Source organism: Haliaeetus leucocephalus, unplaced genomic scaffold, assembly GCF_000737465.1.
Source record: "Haliaeetus leucocephalus isolate CR32 unplaced genomic scaffold, Haliaeetus_leucocephalus-4.0 Scaffold228, whole genome shotgun sequence".
NCBI lineage: Eukaryota > Metazoa > Chordata > Aves > Accipitriformes > Accipitridae > Haliaeetus > Haliaeetus leucocephalus.
In genome coordinates this window covers 13,542,585-13,565,051 of record NW_010972664.1, presented here as the reverse complement: position 1 = coordinate 13,565,051, position 22,467 = coordinate 13,542,585, and the positions used below count along the sequence as shown (strand labels likewise).

General features: G+C 41.8%; 1 protein-coding gene across 4 annotated transcripts in view; it reads left to right on the top strand.

Moving 5' to 3' along the window:
- The window catches only part of BBX (bobby sox homolog (Drosophila)), a 143,195-nt gene that overhangs the window by 108,858 nt on the left and 11,870 nt on the right, over positions 1-22,467 (top strand). For 2 of the 4 annotated variants that reach the window (XM_010567321.1, XM_010567320.1), the window contains 4 exons: positions 5,843-6,755; positions 7,648-7,786; positions 11,048-11,196; positions 18,831-18,920. In XM_010567321.1, the coding sequence (XP_010565623.1) occupies positions 5,843-6,755; positions 7,648-7,786; positions 11,048-11,196; positions 18,831-18,920 (1,291 nt within the window). Of the gene's footprint in view, positions 1-195; positions 277-3,573; positions 3,655-5,842; positions 6,756-7,647; positions 7,787-11,047; positions 11,197-18,830; positions 18,921-22,467 lie in introns of all 4 variants that reach the window. The other 2 variants (XM_010567319.1, XM_010567318.1) reach the window with 2 other exon arrangements.

Sequence of the window (22,467 nt, the reverse complement as noted above, 5' to 3'; positions counted from 1 at the left end):
ATCCTAATGACTTCTAAATGCCTGTTAAGTGTTTCTTGCATGAGATTGCTTCTCTCAAGTAGGGCCTTCTGCCAGAAAGATCTAAAAGTAGCTGATTTAACTAACTCCTTAATTTTCTGCTTCTTTTTCACCCTTCCTTTCTGTCTTCCCTGTGTGCTACTGAAATATTTTCTCCTCTGTTCATTTAAAACCTAGATCTTATCAAATACTTCCCGATTGTCAAGTACTGAGCCTGTAAAGCACTGTGGGAAGTCAGCACTCTTCCAGTTGGCAGAGGTAAAGTGATACCGATTAGCGTCACGATGGGAAGATGTGTGTATCTTTTCCCCAAAAAAGTATGACTTGTGTAAGGTCTGCTCTAGTATCAAATTTGGTATTTCCAGATGCATAAATTAGTAAACAACGGAATAGCAAGAGAATTAGGCAGTGGCAGTGGCCCCAGGGACCTAGCTTTTCCTTATACACTTGTTAATGTGCATAGTTTCTTGGAGACAGCACAGAAAAAGTTATGCTTCTTTTTAGAAAATTAGCCTTATAACTATAATAAAAACAATGCTCAGGACAATAGCAAAGACGAGACAATGGCATTCTTCTTCATGAGGAGCTGGATACCAGGATTCAAAAAGTAAAGTTTTGGTTATAAGCACTGGAAGGTGCATTGCTGAGTTGGAGACCAAGAACAAGAAAAGAAAAGTAGACTCTGAGGAATCTGTATGTAGAGTTGGAAGTTGAAGCAGTGTATTAAGTTCTGAAATTGGCAGCTGTCAGCAGCAATCAAGAATACTAGGTCAGGTTTCCCAAAAGTCCTAGAAATTCTCTGTGATTCTTAAATATAATCTTGTAGAGGTCTCCTCTTTGATATGGATGAATCACCCAAAAACCTTTGAGGCTTGGTGTGCAAATACTATTCTTCTTGATGATTGAAAGATGAAAATACATGCTGTATTCCAGGTAAATAAGGGAGGATGCTACCAACCTTACTCATACACTTTTTTTGCTTGGGTGTGGGGGTTTTGTTTGGGTTTTTTGGTGTTTTTTTTTTTCAAAATCACATCCTGTGAGGAAAATGGTTCTCTGGATCCCATCTAGTGGCATCCAGCCATATATTCTTGCTGGTGAGGTTAATCCCTCTTGGAGGGAAAAAAAGACAGAGATTGAAAGCACCGAAATAAAAATATTTTGTGCCTTGTTCCATGGATAGTAATGCTACTCTCTGACTTTATAGGGACTTAGATGAGTGGAAGAAAACCTGCCTTACCCTACAGGCAGTCCATGGCAGTAGTAGAGTTTGTGGGTGTATACTATGTTGTCAGCAGTGCCTATGCAAGAGTGATTATACCTAACTGTGATCAGTGATCCATAAGGGCATTTGAGTCTTGTAGCCCTGGGACAGCAGAAAGGGTGGTAGTATTTAGTCAGGGACACCAGAATTTTTTGAGGTGTACTCTTACAGGACAGCAGCAGGCTTTGAGTAGTGCTGTTCTGGGGCAAGGCTGTTGCTGAGTGCAGCCTGACTTTCAGAAGTCAGCATTGAAAGTTGTGATGTGACTGTGAAGCTTGCGAAGCCCTAATTTGGGGGAAGGACAGGTGCTTGTCCACAAGAGTGCAGAAAAGTGAAGCTAAGTCTGGCAGCGTGATGTTTGCATGTTGGACAGGTTTCCATGATCTCTCTCTCAGTGATTGCTCAGATGGATTCCTACAAAATGAATGTTAAAGGCTCTGACTCAAACTGAGAAAAGCATGGCAGATGTGCTAAGCACATTCTCCTTGTCTCTAGCACTTGTAGGACATCAGTGCTATTGGTGTTGGTTTTTTTTCCTCCCAGTTTTGGAGTTCTCCATAAGGTTGGATTGTAATTGGATAAGTAAAATATGAGAAATTCGGCTTAAGTTTTCAGACAGCAGTTCAGGACCTGGTTTGGAGCATCCCAAATAAACTGTGTTCATTATCACCTTGAGGGTGTCTTAGGTTTGCAGGTTCCTTTGGCAGGCATCTGTGCCATGCCGCTGTAACTCCAAACCACAGATGCTGTGCACTGGAGGGGACGGGGCTGCGCTCTCCATGCCGCTGGCATGACAGGGGTCTGGCGTGTGGGAGCCTGTCTGCTTCAGCACACCACACTGCTCTGCTGCTCCTTCGTCTCTCTGCTATGTGGATTAACCAATTTTATCTTTTTTTTTTTCCTCTCTTCCCTATGCCTTCCTTTTTGGTATTTCACAGTATTTCACAGATGGTGGTAAAATAAAATGCAGAAGTGGGTTAAATTATTTTCTAAAAAATTCTGAGAGTTTCTAAGTTTCTAAAAACGGTTGGAGCAGTTGCTCTGCAGTCTGAAGCCTGGGAGGCTGTTGCTGATCAGCTCTGCTGAGTCTCTTGCTGTGCCTAAACGCACGCTTTGTCTTGAGCGTGAAGGGAGGCAGTGGTGGGGGTGCGCGTCACCTCCGCAAGGCAAGGAGGCCACTTCTGCCGCAGAGGGCTAACAGCACTACGAAGGCTTGGCTGTAAGCGACATTTGGAGACTTGAGCTGTAGTGGTCAGAGCTTGGGAGATGCTGCGAAGAGCTGCAGCTTCCAGGAGACGAAGAGATAGCATTGTTAACCTTTTTTTTTTTAATTTCCTTTACGGCAACGATGGGTTGATTTCTGCAAAATCGACTTTGTGGGCCCATGTTGGTTGACAGCAATGAAAACTTGAGTTTGGGGAGATAGGGAGAGCTAAAAAGTTGTAATCACTTTAGTTCCCCAGTCCCTAGAACTCCACCTGTTTCTAAGGAAGCAAGTATAAGAAACCTGCAAGCCTGATGAGAGATTATGGGATATGTCCTTAAAACCAGAACATTTTCTTCTTCATACTAGTGGCCAATCCTGAGACTCATGTTTTTAATTTGTTTAGGAAAAGATAATTTCTTTCCACCTAGCTTAAAACTGATACAAACCACTCTAAAGTGTTGAGGAGGATCATGGCCTGATACAGGAAAAAGATGCTGCAGAATAATCAGCTACCTGCTTGCCAGACAGCCTCCCATAGTCTGAGGACTAGTAAAGGTTACAGAAGGCTTAAGGGCTCCTACTTCACTTTGGTTTCATAGCATCCCTCTTCTATGTCCTATAGGACACCAACAGGCAGTGCCATAGCCTGGCAGGAGTAACCTTCTTAAGCTATGACAATGAAATGATTTTGCCATCAAATGTCCAACTAAGCTTTCAGAAACACCACCAGCTGGGTTGCATCCTGGTGTAGATTTCGTGTTTAGCCACTGGAGTCTGTTCCTGTGTGAGAGAGCGTGTGCTTCAGTTCATCGTACTCTTCAAAGGGAGTCCTGACAAGCAGATCCCCAAATCTGCAAATACCTTTTAGTGTCCAGTGGTATTAACCACCGGAGCAATTGTGGAGCAGGGTTTTATTTATAACAGCATGCACAGGTCTGCACTTCTTTTTCAGTATATCATCTTACGAATGAATTTGGGGAAGAGGGAGGAAACAATCCATTCAAAAGCTGTGTGGTAAACATAAAAGAATTGTGCTGGTAAAAGAATGTTGGGTTTTTTTGATCCCCCTCTGTTTTTTCTTTAGATTTCTTCACGTACATCCCATTCAGGTCCTTCTGATTTAACAAAACAGTGTGGAACATCAGCATTATTTCAGCTGGCAGAGGTAATATTAAAACACTGGTGACTAATTACCACAGGTGCAGTGGGGTGGAGAAGTTAATGATGTTGATTCCCATAGTCTGGAAGACAGAACAGTGCTACAGTTATAATTACACTGTTGCTTATAGAAGCATAAATTATCGTGGCTTGGGTGCCATAAGTCAAGATTTCCCCAGACTAGCCATCAACTTGGAGATTTCTAAGAGTGTGCTGCATCTGAGAAGTACCAGACCCTGGTGGCAAAAGGGACTTTCCAATCACAGTTGAAATTGTTTCAATTCCTTGTTTTAGGGTTTGGGGTTTTGACTGTTTGGTTTAGCCGGGGGGCACAAGGAGTTGAGAGGGCTAGATTAGTCTGTTACTCAGATTAGGGCATTGCCATTACAAATTGCTGTTAAGGGTCATTAGTTGCTTTCATTTATTCTTGCTTTTCATGCCTGCTGTTTTTTGAAGTGGGGTCAATAACTTCTGTAGAAACTCTGCTATTATACTCTCAGCAGATCCTCTTTCTGGGAACAGTTAAAACCAATGGCCTCATATTGAAATGTTGTATTTCTTCTATTTCTGAGCTTTTTCTTTTTTTAAGCTTTCCCAATCTTAAAGACTGTGAATTGCAAGTTTATTTAGAGCTCACAAAACAGAAGTCGCTTTTTTGTAGCCACATCTGTGGTCCTCTGTACTATTGGCTACTGCAGAAGAAACAAAGGTATAAAGAAAAAAAAAAAATCCATTGGCAAGGGCTGTGCGTGTTGAATTCTCAAAATATTATTACTGTCCAATGAGTTGCATTTTAAAGATTGGTCTTTAGCTTTTGAAAATCACAGGCTGTGTTTACATTGCAGTGCAGTAAAAAAGTCACCAAGAACCCACTTCAGCATAGTTGTGGGGTTCTCCTCTGTGTAATTTAACCTGCTTCCTAATAGATGCTATGCTGCCCAAGCTTCGTTGTTTCCAGTGCTCAACCTAGCTTGACCTGAACCAGATCAGGAGTTTCTACCCTGTGCAGCAAGAATTTCAGAAACTTACTACAAAGCATTCTGTCATTGTTGTTAGACTCATACGTATATTGGTGTAAGATATTTCTATTCTGCAAGGAAAAAATGCCTTGCTGATTTGAGAAATCTAAAATTGACTAAAGAGAACCCAGTGATCTGGAGGGTGCATCCATACTGACCACATGGCCTGTGGGCTGAGCTGCAGGATAGGGAAGCTCCTGATATCTAGTTCAAAGCAAGCCTCTTCCATCTGGTTTTGCTCCAGGTGGCTGTTTTGTTGACATTCATTTTAAAAACAAAATAACACTGGGAATTCAGCTTGGGGGCTTTGAGGGGAGAGTAAGAAGAAGAAAGCATGTCTTCCCGAGCGCAATTGCTTGGCGCTGTGAAGGACTACGCTGTGTAGCAGTGTCAGTGTAGCTTACAAGTGATCCAAAACCAAGAGGACCTCCCAAGTCAGTGCTGCAGGAACATGGCAGTTTAAGGACCTTTTTTCAGCTCTTTTTTTTTTAATATTGCTGTTCTCAGACAGTATGAGGGTTTTGGTTTCCATTAATGTTATCTTCAGGAGGAGATAACCATGGCAACCACTGCTGCTTTGCAGTTCTTTGCAAAATAAGTCTGTGACATGAAAGATTTGGAAGGCTTTTTTACTACCTTCCAAATTATTTCGCACGTTCAAGTAAAAGAAAATAATCTCAATTACTGACATTCAGTTAACTTTTTTTCCCCCCTCCTTCAGGGCCATTTGGAAAATGGAGGAAAGAATGATATAGGGACATTTGGGAGCGGAAGGGGTTATGGATATGAGATTTCAAGTAACGTGTCGGTGGCAATAGTGAGAGATACTGTATTGTTCCATTGCATTTGGGGTATTCTGAAAATCAATCTAGCAGTGGGTTTCCAGGTTATAAAAAAGGCACTTAAAGGATCACAGAAACACCACTGAGATCAGTTGGAGTCTCTTTCTGTTAGAGCGGTAGAACGCGCCAGCCTTATTCTACTGCTCAGCTATCATCATGTCGCATCAGTGTCAGTAGGGCTTCAACATATTTTTCAGTACTGTTCTTTTAGCATAGTTCGGTTTCCTGAACTACGATGCCAGAGAGATTCCCTGTGTAATGCTCCTGTTAATACAGGTAAGTAATGTTAATAGTTGGTGTTTGTTTCATCGCACTGTTTTTAAACTTGTTTTAGATGTGCCTTGCTTCAGAAGGAGTAAAAGTGAAAGAACCTGGGAAAACAAAAGTGGAAGCACCGGAAGATGTGGGAGGGGAAGTTCCAGAAGAAATGGAAGTAGAAGAACTGGAGAACACAACAACACAAGACTCCTGTAAAGGAAAAGTAGAACAATCAGAGATGGAGAAAATGCAAAACCGGGATGAGACAAAAGCTGAGGAATCACAAACTGCAAAATGCAGAGATTTTACTAGTCTTGCAATGGAGAACAGTCCTTTTGAGAGAAATGATAACACAAAGGATCACATGTGCTGTTCTCCAGAGCTTTCAATGGCTGACATGAATATCCTCGGGCTAAAGCCAGAAAAGATCAAGAAGAAAAAGAAAAAAAGTAAGCTGGACCGGCACACAAATGAAAAATCCACCCCCAAGAAACAAAAGAGGCAGTCCTCAGAGTCAGACATTGAAAGTGTAATGTATACAATTGAAGCCGTTGCAAAGGGGGACTGGGGTGCTGAGAGACTTGCAGAAGCTCCCCGCAAAAAAAACCGCCCTGTCTCAAATGTGAAGGGAAGCGTGTTGGATACAAAATCACCAAAGAAAAAAGTGAAATCGAAAGAGAAGAAAACATCAAAGGAGAAACCCACGGAGACCACCAAAGAATCAAAGCCTCCTGATTTCCTTACTATTGCAGCCAGCAAGGAAGTACCATGTGAGGCTTCTGATAACATTAAAGTGGAACCACTGACCCCAACAGAGGAGGTGGTACCCCAAAGCTTACCAGGACAGGTCAAAACTGAGGACAATGACTGTGTTAAAAAGATAGAAACCTGTGGCTCCAGGAAATCGGAGAGATCTTGCAAAGGTGCTCTTTATAAAACTCTGGTGTCAGAGGGCATGCTTACATCTCTGCGCGCTAACGTGGACAGAGGTGGGTGGCTTTGAGTTTCATTTACAGCATGGACCGCAAAAGCCTGCCTGGAGTGGGAGGAAAAACAAAAGTCCTTGTTTAAGCTGGAGTTTGACCAGTGTGTGATGGGAATGCTGTGTCTGGTCACCTGAGATGCTGGGGGCAGGTAGAGGGGATGGACTCCATGGTCCAGGGCAGATGGTCTGGAGTCCTGCCATCTGTGTTCCTACTTACCTCACAGACTCTTAACCTGTCCCTTTTCGTCTTTTTATGATCTGAGATTTAGCTTTTTGGCCAAAGGCTTTGCTGGTTAATTTGTCAGCCTGCTGATAGATGTATGCGGGACTTGTGTTGTATGTAACCCTGAACAATTAGCTTGTTTCTATATAAACAACTCTTGTGGTTGTGAGCATAGTTCTCAGTCCTACAAGAGGCAAATGTGTTGTGCTTTTGCTTTGACTGTTAGTTTTGCTGTAGGTGGTGAGCGAGAACCTTTTACCTTGTGGAAGGATGAATTTGAGATAATTTCTGGAAGCTTTCAGTGAGATGTCTTGAAATGTATTTTTCCAATTAGTAGACTTATATGTGTAAATAGAACAGTCAGAGAAGAAAAATATGTTTGTAATTTAGGGAAGTTTTATTACTCTGAATCTAGTAATGTCTTTCTGCTCCTTTATACCTCGAGAGATCCTGACTTTAGAGGTAGTATAAAAACCGGGATGGGGGTGGGGGGTGAGGAGGAGGAAATCGTTGCCAATAACATCATTATCCAGCCTAAAATAAATAAATACCCTTCAAGAAGGTCAAGCACCATAAGTTGCAGTACTGAATGGGTACACCAGTTCCTTCTGAGCCCACTTTGTTTTGGCACATTTTTCTAAAGATGAGAAACAATTTTCTGCCTTCATCCCAGGAAAAAGAAGCTCAGGAAAAGGCAACTCCTCAGATCATGAAGGATGCTGGAATGAGGAAAACTGGGCTTTTTCCCAAAGTGGGACAAGTGGGAACAAAAAACTGAAAAAGCCTAAGCCAAAGGAAGAGTTTGTTTTCGGGTAAGTTGCAGCTTAACACTGTTCAAAGTTTTAGTTAGGTCAGCCTAGTAACTTAAGAGTGAATCGTCCTCATTGCAGCCAAGTGAACTGCATCCAACACCCAAATAATCACAATTAGACAGAATTCTTTAAAATAACAAAACCTGCTGGGATGAGTCATGGTCTAGATACCTGTTGTTTATATACCAAAGTAATTCCTTGAGATCTTTCCTGGTTTACACTACTGTAAACAGATTTGAAAGAGATTATTTGCTCACCTCTGAAAAAACCAAAGTGCAATATTTACCTGCTCAAGAGGTGGTAAAGAGGATTCCTTACATTTTCAGAGCACTTCGCGAGCAGTATTTAAAGTTCTATGTAGGTGTTCAGTCATCATAAGCAGAATTAGACTAGAAAGAATAGAACTCTTTGCCCGCTTGGAGAGATTGCTTACAGAGGAAGAGTAAACAATGTTCTAATATTGGCAAATAATTATGATAAATAGATCATTTTTCCATTGTAGAGACAAGATATTTAAACTGTTCATGTATACCCTGAAGAAATTAAATATATCAGAAGAATAACTAATGATTACAAATGCATTAAAATTTAGCAAGGCCACACAGAATTACTGTTCTAGTATATGAATAACAATTTTTGTCAGAGTATTGCAGATCTGTTTAACTGCAGGCATAGTTGTTAAATCTGCTTAGCCATTCATACTTGCAAATTCTTGAAGACTCCTAATTATCTGAATTCAGAGGGTGAAAATGAATTGAAAAGGAGTAGATTTTCCACACTTTCTGCTTTAAAATTGTAATATGTTTCTTCTGTGCAGGCTTGTGGTAGCCTTTCCTATAACCTAGTCTATGGGAAATTTAGCTGCAGCTCACTCTACAACAAAGATACTAAATTGATGAAAATCTCCAAGTCTTGCTTTCTTGGAATAGCCAAGAAAAAATAATGGAACGCTTCTTGTATTTTTAGTGCATTGTATATAAGTTTTGTAAATATTTTTTAAATTTAAATTGAAAGCCTGAAAACTTCTCACACCTAATGGTGTGAAAACTGAATGTATCTCCTAGCCAAAAAAACCCTGTAGTTACAAATGGTTCATTCAAAGTAGCTAGGAAAATTGTGTAAATGGTTAATTCATTTGACAGATACTGTTCTGCCATCATTAGTGGGCTGGATGGGGAAAATACATACTCACCAGTCTTGCTTCTTGATTCAGTCGTGTCATTAATGAGTATTGCTCAGTGAATTCTGTAAAGGCAGAATCGGTAATTTGTGGAGCGTAAGTGCTGGAAAAGGTATCCATCTCCCCGTTCATTGCCATACCTGATCTTCTGGCTACTTGAAGAGCTGGCTTTACCTCTACCTGCTCCTCTTAACTCCTCCTGCTCCCTTCAGAATCACCTTTCAGCCTCGTCTTGTGTAAGTGTGTAGGGGGGAAGGTCCTCACCCCGTTGGAAGTATGTCTTTCTCCCCACGTCCTCCTACCTCCTCCGTCCGTAGCTGCCCACACGTCCCCGATGGTCCCTGCCAGGTGTGCTGTGTCCACGGGCAGCCCCCTCCAGTGCCGAGCAGTGCTCTACCTGCCTGTATCCTCTGGCAGGACTAGGCTCTACAGCTTGAAGACCTCAGCTCAGCTCCATGTGTCTAACCAGGCTTGTGAGATGCTCTGAAAATTCATGACAATGTGAATGATTTTTTTTTTTTTTTTTTTTTAATAATGAATCGCTGACATAGGGATAGCAGCACCCTCCGTGTCGCACAAGCTATAAATTACTAGCCAGGATGGCAGCTCGACTGCTTTCAGGGTTGGGCCTTCCCAATTAGAGCTGCAGCCCTTCCTATGCCCTTGGGGCAGGTGGCAACAGGCAGCGGGAGAGGAGCTGGGGCAGAGGATGGAATTGCATGACAGCTGTCAGAGCAGAGAATCAGCTTGTTTTGTGGTTGTCAGGGAACATCTGCATGGGAGAGAAAGGTAGCAGTGCTGAGCACGACTAATGTCAGGTATCTTTGTGATTTAAAAACAAAACAAAACGTGTGCACACACGCACACACAAAAAGAAATACCGCAACAAACCAAAAGAACCCCACCATGCACGCAGTCTGCCAAGAGCCGAAGCTGTATTTTAAGATGGAAGATTGCTTACCGAAAGAAGTAATGATTACAGAGATAAAATGAGGTATCATTGTGTGTAGCAAAGCTTTCAGAATGCAATTTGTTTGAAGTGCTGCTTCAGAGAGCAAAGAAAAATGCCATGTTTCTTGTGATAATTCCAAGTGTACAGTGTGTAAGGGCCATCCCTCCAACAGTTATGCCAACTTCTGTCAAGTTCAGCTTTCCCATAGCAAACAATTAAATATGAGTAGAAAATGTCACTGTTCCCCCATCATTGACAGTGCTATTTATAATCTGCCTAGCTGTGCACACTGCCTTTTATTAAAATACAATTCTTTCCTATTCTCCTGCCTGGCTGCAAAAATTTGCTGGAACAGAGTGCTTATGCAAGCCAGCGTAGTCATTCCAGCCAGAGATGCTATGCCATACCATCCTGTTAGAGTGGTTTGTTTTCATCTGGCTATTAGGAAAAACAATACCCTGTATGTGAATTTCTTGAGTTATAGGCAACCTAGTTACAGTCATTCAGGTTGGTCTGAAGCATGAGGGATGTTGCGTTTCATGAAAGCATGAGCTAGTTGCATTTTTCGTCTCACAACAAATAAAATATGAGAGGAGAAAATATAATCCCCCAGAACGAATACAAAGCTAATTCCCACCCCAAAGCATCAGGTTTTAGAATATCCCCAGAAGATTGAATAGTTTGACATTTTCTTCTGGCTTGAATTGTTGTTTCCATTCTGGTGTAAGAACTTTTATGTGAAGTTATTTTATTGGTTTGTTTATTTATTGGTTTTATTGTCTTTTTTTTCATTCCCCTCACAAAACAGACAAATCTCCTTTATGAATCTGTGCAGCAGAACTAAATGTCACCAGTATGACACTGATTTATTTCTTTTTTCTAATTTTAATATGTGCAACTAATGTAATCAGTTTGTACTGAGTTACAAATGCAGAAGCTGGAGTGTACATTCTCATCCCAAATTTGGATTAGTATATACTAGTTTGGTGTCTACAGTGTGCGTGCACTTAACTCTTTCCCACTCTCTCTATGTAGATAGGTGTCTATATACGCACACATGCTCCTAAACAATATTTTTTCTCCAGAAACAGAGTTACATTTAATTTGATTGATTTTGTTTCCCCTTTAGCTTAGCAAAGTTGGAAGAAGAATTTGAAAAGAAATTCAACAGCCTTCCTCAATACAGTCCTATTACCTTTGACAGGAAAAATTCAGCTGTTCCGAGGAAAAAGAGAAAGGTTGGAAGCGGCTCATCCGAACAACCAAAATCCAACAAAGGTAAATTACCATGTGCAATACATTCTTAAGGAACAACAGTGCTATGACAAGCGCAGGAATTTATATGTTCTTACTTTACTGTTATTTGTGAAAAGTGTGAAGTCAAAAATATTTTTCTAGCACTGAAGTTAGTTGGTTCTCACCTGGGTTAGTTTTCAGGCTGCAATCTTCACTCCTGATTTTCATGAGGAGTAGAACTGGTTAGAGTTTGTACATGAAATATATTCCTCATAGCAAGCAAATTTATCAAAAACATAAATATTTGTAAGGTAAGTGAATTTGACGAGTTTTCCCAGGAGAAAATGGGGAAAAAATGGCAGACGATCATTTTTGACATTTTTCAAAATGTAGTTTTATGGCAGTTTACATTTCACTGTAATTTTAGGCTCTATAAATTAAAACATAAGATACCAGAGGTGTCTGAAGGAAACATTTGGATTTTTTTTTTTTCATCAAGATTCTAACTCTCTATCATAAGTTTGGAGCAAAAATGTCCTGACACGATAAAAAAGGTTAGAGGACAGGAAAACCAATTCCATACCCAGCTTTGTTTCTGATGCTCTTGAAGGGAGAAACTTATGACATATTTGGCTGTTTTGTATACAGACAACCTGTGACACAGAGGTGATAGAGAAGTGAGAATATGGTAGGGAAAGCTGCTTTTAGACTGTGGCAGAAGTACTGATGCATACATACAGAAGGATCAGAAAATGAAGGAATGACGTACCAGTAATTCTACAAGACAAAAGGATGCTCAAAAGAATCCTCATTATGCACAGTTCACAATGTGAAGCTGGTTTCCTTTTCTGCTACTATGGTAGTTCCACTGACTGACAGGTTTTCAGATCTAATATGGCTATTTTCACCAGGTGACCCTGGATTAGATCTATGCCTTTTGAATGCTTCACAAATTACACACATGACAGTATGCAGGATTGAGCAGCTGTTCTTTTCTAGTGCATGCCAATTTTGGTATTGATTTTTGTACTTATATAATTAGACGTGGAAGTGTCGCTTTTGCAAAATTAGACTTCTGCTAATACCAAGTGAGTTCTGACTTCAAATGCCTTTCATTTTTTTATGCTATGTATTTGACAGAACTTCTTCAACGAGCATGAATTAATTGCTTTACAGTATGATAATACAGTGGTTAATTAAGCAACATCTGTTGGGAACAAGATCTCTTCATCTACCGTGATCTGGCAGTTGAAGTTGTAATAGCAGCTCCTTGGATTTCTCACTACAGTATTTACCTGTTCAAGTGTCTGTATGTTTAAAAAATTTGCAGGCCCTACATTGTTTGGGAATGGCACGCTAGAATGCTACTTCAAGTCAGGTAGCCCAGAATGGCATTCTGCTTTTGGCTAGGTTCATATGCAAAAGCTTAATTTTTATCCGTTTGCATCACTTAAAGAGCTTTGGAATATATTTGGCCATGCCTCAAGGGAAGGTCAGAAGCATAACTGCAGGCAGGTTAGAAGCCTGATATAAGTAGTTTTGGCACAGCCCTGTGGAGGAGGCTATGGAGCATTTGCCTCTAGCTGACAAAAAGGCGTCTTTAAACTAAGCCAGCTGATTTGCACTGAAGCAGATGGTAAACAGTCACATGAACTTTTCCACTGACTGAGCTGTGGGGTTGCAACAAGCAGCCCCAGGGCAGGAATATCTGATAGTGACACTGTTGTTTCTGTAGTGAACATCTAACCGCAGCCCCAAACTAAATCCAGACAGAGCTAGTGATATCTGCTCCTAATTTCAACCAATGTTGAATTTGCTCAAGTTACCCCGGCAAGCTGTCAGCTTGTGTCAGTCATTCCAGCTCCCTGGAGAGTGAAGTTCAGCTCTCAAGAAGTGGCTGAAAAACTTTCCGACAAACCGTTTTTCTTTTGGAAAAGAAAGATTGCTAAAAAGTAAACATTCCATGTCAATGGGTCGATTTTAACTTGTTCTGTTTTGTTCAGATGCTTAAAATTAGAATGTGAGTTGTGGCTTTGAAGCAACCTGAACGAAATTGCATACAAGCAAGCTTACTAGCTTAATAGGGAAACTGTTCCAGCTGAGCCAAGTGTTCATTAAGCTGAATCCTCAATTTAATTTGTGGTGTACTGACAGGCCATTCAGCCTTGTCATGCTGTGGCTTGCCTGTGAACTGTGATGAGTCCAAAGATGCTTAGAGAATACTGACCTCCAAAGGTGTTAAGCATACAGATCTGCATACCAGGCTTCTGCAAGTATTGCAGGAAATGAAAATGGCATGTTGTTCAAAATGGTGGAGCTTGGTTTGGAATGGTTCTGGGTTTTTTGAATTATCATGGGGTTTTGTACCATCAGAATTAAACAAAAGTAACATCTTATTCTTGCAATGTGATGAGTGTGAACCGTAAAGGGTCAATATAGTCTTATGGGTGTGACTGTTGGGATATAGGAGACCTTAACTTTGTTCTGCTGTGCTCTGTGTTACCGTGTCATGTGGAGTTGTTTCTGCTGCTTTGCTCTTCCTTGGGGTTGTCTCTGTCTGTAAGGTAATTAGAAGAGATGTCCAGCACAAATAGCGCCTGCTAGTAGTCGGGGCCTCTGCGTGTTTCCAAATGCCAGGTAATAATCACTAGGGGTAGGTTAGTAAACACTCTTTAAAATCATTCCCTGCTTTTTATGTGCAGGATCATAAACTTCCCAGACGTTCTCAGTTCTCAGATAAGTACTTAATTTTTGCAGTCTACAGATCAGTGCCTACTAAATTATATATAAAATCTGGAAAGTAGGTTGGAGTACTGCATGCTGAACCTTCCCCGGGATGTTACGTGAATAAAAATGGAGAAATGTTTTTGTTCGTTGGTTTTGGGGTGTTCCCCCCCACCGTAACTAGGGCTGTATACCTTAATATGTTTTATTTTGGAGTAAATGGTGCCAGATTGATTTTCTGTCAAATGTCATTAACCTATACCTACAAGAGGCCTGATCTGCTACCTAACTCAAACAGCCAAGAGCGCCAGGATGTTTTCTTACCCCTAAGTGGAAAATTGTGCTTGTCATGTCCAGTCCTCACTTCAGCCAGTTCTTTTCATATAAAAACACCTGAAGAACCCTGTCATGTGAAAGCTGTTTCAAATGCACATATATAAGGGAAAATTTGAACTTTCTTAAATGCGAGGCAATTTTTTCCCCAGAGCTTTCCAAATTGTCCAAATTCTGCTCCTCCTGAAATTAATGGGGTCTTCCATCAGTGAGAGCAGGATTGAATAAGCCATAATGCTCTGGCAAATTCTACCTCAAGCATTTTGAACTGGGAGCGTGCATATAAAATAATAATGTCATAAAATGGCTGAAAAATACAGCTACACTGAATCAGCGCAGATGGCCTGCTCTGACATTTGCTGGAGCTGTGACCGATTTCTTTTTTTTCTTCTTTCCAATGGCATATGTGCCAAAACATCCCACCACACAGAAGTCAGCAGTCTGCAGTGAGTCACTAAGCCGCTTGTATGCAAAAATGAGCAACAGGCATAGTCATTATTTCTGCCTTGTGCTGTGAAGAAATGCTCACTTATACACTAAGCACTTCAGTAAAGCTTTCATTTTGGGAAGGCAGGGAGAGGAATGCATAGTGTGCTTTTATTTGGGAAAGGGGTTGTCTACAATTTTTTTTTTGTCTGTGGCCTCTAGGACTAGAAATAAAGCATCAACTTAAAACGGATGCTTCTTTGTGGCATTCCTCTCGGTCTTAGCTCAGGGGTTTTTTTTTGCTTGGGTCAAAGCATTCAGATGCCTGGAGATCTCATGCCGTAGTGTTCCAAAGATCATGACCTAAAAATACAGCATCTTCCTCCTGAGAGATGCAGAAATACACAGACAAATCTGTTTGTCCTGGTTTTCTTATGATCATGTTGAAGTGTTCTTTATTTGATCAGGCCCTTTAAAATAGGGAACTTTGTGGGAACAGAGGGAGCATATGTGCAGAAATGTGGAGGAAATGCAGTTATGGTTCATTATGTATGGTGGGTTCATTTTCTTGCCTGCTGCTTTCTGAAGCAGCTGCCGTTGGCCATAGCAAGTATTCCCAGGAGGGGATCCTTACCGCCCTCAGTGAGCACAATGGACAAGCCAGGGATTAGCAGGTGTTTAAATCCTGTGGCAACTGCTGAAGTGCGAGGGAAAGGAAGAGCCATGTCAAATATTTCCAATAGAGAACAAGGAGCAGGAGAAAAGAACTTACTTTACGCTTGCAGATGGCGCTACAACAATAGCATGTAAACTAACATTAAAAGTTTTTTTTTCAACTTTCTATATGAAATCACATCCAGGGTCCGCTGCCTAACAGCAAGCCTTTTAGGTTAGTTAGTTTTTCCAGTTATGGATTTTGTCTGGATTGAATGTTGACAAGTGGCATTTGTTCGAAGTCTCACAGTACTCGCCTGCTGTCCCCACGAAGCAGGTGTAGCCCGGCCCTCCGTCCTGTGAACTCCTGCATGGGTGAGTGTGCCTAAACTGTGACCCTGGGGAAGCCTGAAAAGGGATATTAGCTCTATCCCAGCCAAAACCAGCACATGATCTCAGGAATGCCCCCTTGTTCAGCCTTTCCTACATGCAGATGTCCTCTCCGGTCCAGACTACATTTTGCCTTCTCCATATTGGTTTAGTTCAGTTAATTTCCATTAAAAGAAAAGCTCTGGTTTTCATACCTGAATATGCCATGCACAGATCCTGTATTTGGTAGTTCATTGGCTTAGGCCTTAATCTAAAGGCAGGATGGGATATGGCCATTTTCGAATTACTGCCAGATAGTCTATTCAGTAATTACTAGACAATCTGTATGTGTAAGTGTGAGAATGATTGATTGTAATTTGGCTTTTCACAGAGCACAGTGAGCATATCCTCTAGTTTACTCTACATAGTGCAGGCAGGGAGTGTGGATGAAGTTTCTCATGGAGTCAGAAGTTACATTCTCAGGTCTGAGTATGACATGTTGACCTATTTAGCTATTAGCCCATCTTCTCTTTCACTGCATTCATGGCCAAAGGGTATTCAAGTGTAAATGGGCACTGCCTTACAGGAATAACAGCTAAAAGGGTAGGAAATTGGAATTTTTCTTTTGAAAAGGCAGCTTCTCTTGACCCACTGAAGTCAGTGTCCTTGGATTTTTCATTTGGGAGCAAAATTTTACATGGAAGTGGTGTGTGCCTCGGAGTACCCTGCATGTCACAGGTACAAGCTTATGACAAGGGTGCCTTGGATGGTAGAAAAGAGATGAAGGACATGCTTACTTCATGCAATGCTTGCCATCTTTTTTTTTTTTTTTTTAATTTTTCATCTCAGTTATTCTGCTTAAGAGTTGCTGGCACTGGCTGACAGTCTACAATACTGATTGAAATGGTCTATAGGGTGCAGGCTGAGCTGTAGAAATGGAGACTTCTGTGATACTATGTAATGTGTTGCTTATTCCAAGCACCTGCAAAAATCACTAATTTTCTAATTTTTAAAAAACAATAAAAATGTAATAAGAATCATCTAGTTATGTACCTCTACCTCTGTCTTCTTGTGGAACTGTTGTGGGAAGACAGTTGATGTGGATGAAGTGTTTGACCTTAGTTTTCAGAAAAGCTCAGTCTTTTCACTTAGGCTTTCCCTCAACCTGCCTGAGCTTTTTCATTCCTTGTTTGGCATTTTTATTGCACTGACACTAGACTGCTTTTCCAACTCTGTGATACACTCAGGAAGCTATTATAAAATTTGCAGAACAACACTTGAATCAGTTTGAGTGAATATGGCCTCTTTTGTGGAACTTTCTGATATTTTCTGTACAAGTTCTAGTGAAGCTATTCAGATTCAAGCTGATGTTGTCTAAGATGGTGTCTCGCTTGGACTTCACTTGGTTTGTTGTTTGACTTCTAGGGGTTTGGGAGATTATTAATCTTTTCCCAAAGTTTTGACTTCTTCAGTAGTAAAACCCAAGTAGCAGTGAGCCATAAGCCAACATGTACGAAATTTTAGGGTTTCTGTGCCTGCTTCTGACTGGATTTTAGCTTTCTCTTAGTAATTTTCAATATTACTCAAACAGCCTAGTGTCTGTGAATGGTTTTCTCCTCATAAGACTAGATCCTTCTTCCATATGCTACACACTTTTCTCCTTCCTTCCCTGCGTATAGAGAGTCAGCGATGGCAAATGGCAGATGCGTGATGTAGACTTACCTTGATCAGGTGTTAGTACACGGTTGCAGTTGTGTCTCAATAGCCAATGTGTGTGTCTGGTTCCTTTTAAGGATGAGGAGGAGTGGAGGAGGCTGGTATTTGTGCTGGGTAGAATCCTCTTCCAGGTCAGCTGCAGATGGGAAGGACACCCTCTTGTTAGACTATAAGCCGTCTTGTCACCTGCACTACATCTCATTACTGTTTGGGCTGGTCTGTTCTGAGCTAGCCTGAAGACTTGCTTGCCTGCTGTACCTTTGGAAATAAGATTTTGAAGTGGAGTTTCTGAAAAGTAACTCCATAAAAATGGCTTTGCAGTGTAGAGATCATGCATCTGTTATATCTTTGATCTGTTATGTCTATGTTGCTGTTGTATCACTGTTTATTCTGTTAGCGAGACAAAGGATAGCTTCTTGATGACCTCTGCTAGTGGCATACTTGTGGCCTGCTGTCACATAAGATGTCTTCCGAGTACTACTAGTAAAGACTCTGCTATCAAAGCAGGAATGGTACCATGAGCTGGGCATAACCTCACCTTCCTCTCCTGGGAGCTTTTACTTCTGCACTTAGTATAAACTCATTTCTGGTCACCAAAAAGGCAAAGGTAACTCTTGCATTCTGTGGTGGGTTGGCCCTGTCTGGTAGGTAAGTCCCCACACTGTCACTTGCTCACTCTCCCCCAGTGGGTTTGGGGAGAGAATTGGAAGGGCAAAAGCAAGAAAAAAACCTCATGGGTCAAGATAAAGACAGTTTAATAAGTGAAGCGGGGGGAAGAAACAAGTGATACAAAAGCCAGCACTCACCAACAAGAAACTGATGCCCAGCTGGTCCCTGAGCAACAACTACTTTAGAAAAAACTCTCCCCCCACTTGTATTGCTGAGCATGACGTTATATGGTGTGAAATACCTCTTGGTCAGCGTGGGTCAGCTGTCCCAACTGTGTCCCCTCCCAACCTCTTGCGCACTCAGCCTACTCGTTGGGGTGACAGAGTGAGAAAGAGAGATCTTGATGCTCTGTAAGCACTGTTCAGCAGTAAGTAAAACATTGGTGTGTTACCAACACTGGTTTGGTCACCGGTCTAAAACACAGCACCATCCAGGCTGCTATGAAGAAAGTTTACTGCATTCCAGCCAAACTCAGTACATATCCAAAAGAGAGCGTATCTTAAACAAGCAAGCAAACCCCTTGGTTTATTGTGTGGTTAAACTTTCCTAAGGTCATCATTCTCCAACATGCTTTGTATGCACTTAAGCATTGGGAGCTAATGGGTTGAAGTACAGCCTGCTGAAAGCCTCCAGAGTCCATTCTGGGCAGAAGGTCAGGTTTTGTGCTTCCCCATGAAATGGAATCCTGTATTAGTGGAAGGGGAGGTTGTATAGTACATACTGTGACTGTTGTACCCTTTTTAAAACTGCTAATTAAAAGTATGTATTGTTAATGTTGTCTGTAGGTTCATTCCAGTCTCAGAAAAAGACCCTATTCCACAAAATTGTCAGCAAATGTAAGCACAGAAAGGAGAAGCTTAATGTTCCGGACACAGGTACTGGTGCATTACTTAGTTAAGGTTTTGGGACACCTTCTCTCTCAATTCAGTCTTGGGGAAATGCTTCTAGACTGAGGCTACTCAGCTCTCTAGTCTTTGATTGCTTTGGTCCCTTATTTCCCTGTCTGCTTTGATTCCGTTAGCTCCTGGATCCAGTTGATCATATTACCTTATTCCAGTATGATGCTGGTTTGGTTTTAATTGGCATCTCCCTTAATTACAGTTTCCCTGCTTCAAATGGCATGCAGCAGAGCTGACAAAGCAAGGGCAGTTCTGCAGTTGGCCCTGAACTCTTTTATCTTCCAAAGCAAGTAGCTCTAGTCCTCTGGTTGCTCTTACCTCCATCCCCTCTATTATCTATATCTATATCTATTATTTATCCCTTTGCCAGAGCATTTATCCATGTCCCTATCTTCTCTCCCTGTGATTTTCTGCTGTCTAGAACTTTGCAGACTGCAGCTGGTCAGGATGTAAAAGCTTGTTTCTGCACCAGCTCTCAGAAATACTAACCTAAACCAACCCTCCCTCTGTAGAAATCTTAACCAGCTTTCTGTTTGCTTCAGGTTGAAGATGACTTTGACAGTTTTTTAAGTTACACCCTGGACTTGCTCTGCCCTCTGTCCTGCTGGCAGGTCTCCAGAGTCTTTTTTTTCTTGTTACAGTATTGTGGTTCTGCATACCTACATACTCAAAACTCGTGGGGGCATTTTCAAGTGTACGGTATGTACAGGATTATAGCTTAGCCTGCTTCCCTGCCCGCCCCCCCCCCTTTTTTTTTCTTTTGTACTCATGTTGCCCACACTATCCAAATCATGCCCAGGCTGTTCCTTGGCCCTTCCACAGTGGAGTTCTCTCCCACATCATCCCTGTTGTATAGAGGAGCCTCTCTGGTTCTGCTTACTTCAGTAGTTCCATGAATTTCTTCCATTTTTTTTTCCTCATCAATATCTGTCTCTTTTTAAGACAGTAAAATGACTATCCCCATCTCCAGTTCCCCCAGCTACCTTTATGCTTAATATCTTTCCCTAAGGCTTGGCCATGTCACTTCCCCTCCTTTCCTGATGCTATGTTTTGTGTCCTCTGTGGTGCATGTGCACTATTTTCCCACATAGGCTCTGCCAGCTCTGCTGCATTCAAGGGTGCAAATATTTTGAAATTATTTGCGCTGTTACGTTGTATTTGTACAACAAACATGTTGTGGGAGTCGCTGGTGAGAAGTAACTATCTTGCTTCCATGCCGGTGTGAAAAAGGCATTATACATTAGACAGAGCTTTTATTGGGTTCCATTCAGATTTTTGTCCCTGAATTATTAATAGACCATGTAGACAAATTAGTAAGAAAAATGGGTGTTTAAATTCTCCTATGGGAAAAGAAACTGAAAGCATTTAATACATGATAGAGTAAAAAATATAAATATCTTAAAATCTGCAGATATAGAATGTGGCTAAACAAAATGTGAAAACCTCCATTTGATTAAAAGAAACCAGCCTGTTTTGATATGGGGTGAAGTGTGCACTGTGATCAAAGATTCAAGCCTGGCAAGTGTTGAGTACCCTGGCCTGGTTCCAGCACAACAGAGAGGCATGTCCTTGGAAGTTAAGCATGTGAATAATGTCATCGTGTCTAAACATTAAAGATGTGTCTGTGCATTTGCTGGAGTAGGGCCAGTTTGCTAAGTTCCTCCCAAGACTGAAGCAAAGACACGAGGAACTTAGCAGTATTACACAGCTCACATAGAAATCATCAAAGGAAAGACAGTGGATATATATATTGGTGGGGAGCTGCATTTTCTCTAAGTTACAAAGGGGAGAAAATCTGCAGTCTTGCCTACTCTTTAAGTGTACCATGTAGTAACACTGAAAATGAAGTGTTGATCAGAAAAGTGCAGTGTAGGTATGGCCTTGGCATGTAGCGTACAGCCTCACCATCACGTGCTGCCTACGTAACTTCATCCTTTCGTGAGTTCCTAGGCAGCATGGCCCTAAACTCTTTGACTCCGCTGTCCCATACTCTGCAGCATTCAAGCTGGAAATCCCAGCATCTTCATTTCAATTCAAATATATAAGGATTTAGTGAATCGAAACACTAAATTAAAATTTTACTCCTTTTTGTGGTTAGTCTATACTTGCGGTGAGTCACAAGTCTATATGTGTGGGTTTGGATTTTACGGAGTTCATTTTGCTGGAGGAAGGAGCTTGAATATTCTGATAGCTGGAGAGGAGATACTTGGAAGGATTGCTGTCAGCATGGGTCATAATGGATTCATGTTTGTCATCTTGAGAAGTGTGTGTCTGTGTTTGGAATGAAGAAAAGTAAGTGCAGTAAAGGCAAACTGTGATGTGGTTGGATCATGTTGTCTGGGTCTGTCTCTGGTTTGAGTATCTGAGTGGGTTTTGACTCCGTGTGACCACATTGTGCACAGCATCAGCAGTGCAAATCGCCCTATTACGAGTTTGCAGGTGTCTACGGAGATACAGCCCAGTAAAATGACCAGTGGACATGCCACAACCCCTGCTCCTCCTAGCCCAGAGCACACAGTAATGCTACTGAATATATTCAGAGATATGTCACTTCCTTAGGAAGGCTGACAGAAGCACAGCTGGACCCATCCCTGTTTGGGGGGTTTGAACACCACTCAGCTGAGATGTATTTTCTTCCACAGTCAAGGCTTTCCGGTGGGAAGCAATACTTTAAATAACAAGGGGTAAGTCACAACCGTTGACTCCTTGCAGGTACATTTTATTGAGCCACGCTGAGGGTTCTTGCGTGGTTTGTGTAACAACCAAATACGGTGTTGGCCTTTGCAGCAGACGAAGGTATACACCAGTCTTAGCAGCAGCTGATGTGCGAAGGAGCACAGCCTCCTGCGGCTGGTAGAGCTAACTGCCTGCTACCGATCGTCCACCAGCTCTCCCCCACACACATCAGTCTGTACAGCCTTGTACATGTTCAAGCAAGAACAGAAAGTGCAGAAAATTAGCACAATGACCTGTTCTTTTACTTTTCTGCCGAGAAAGCCCTGTTGTGCGGGGCCAGCAGTCCAGAGGGAGCCAGCAGCTCTGTGCCACTGTGCCTTTGGTGTCCATCCAGGCTGGAGGAGGGCTGGGTCAGCTTGGGCTCATGCAGCAGAGCTTCCCATCCAGGCGGCTGTTCGTACACCTGGCCTGATGATCTGCTGCCTTGTCAGCCGGTGTCACTCTGCTTGTTAGTCCCCAGCCCTTGCTGCAGCTCCGTCTGCCACCTGACCCCACGAGTGGTATTGCAGCAGCAGAACAGCTGGAGTGACGCCTTTGTACGGTTTCTTCCAAGTTAGGTTTTATGTCTGCTTGAATAAGGATCCATGAAAAAGTCAGTGAAATGATTTCTCATCCCAATGTTCACTAAGACTGCTAGAGAAGAACAAAGCAGCTCTTGCCTTCAACACCCCCCCTCCACCCCCCCAAGAATACTCATTCACTGCTCACACTTAATCCTTCCTTCTTCAAAGCTGTATGGCAGCAGTGTTATGATGAAGTGCTAAAGAACTTACTTTGGAGCTGGAGG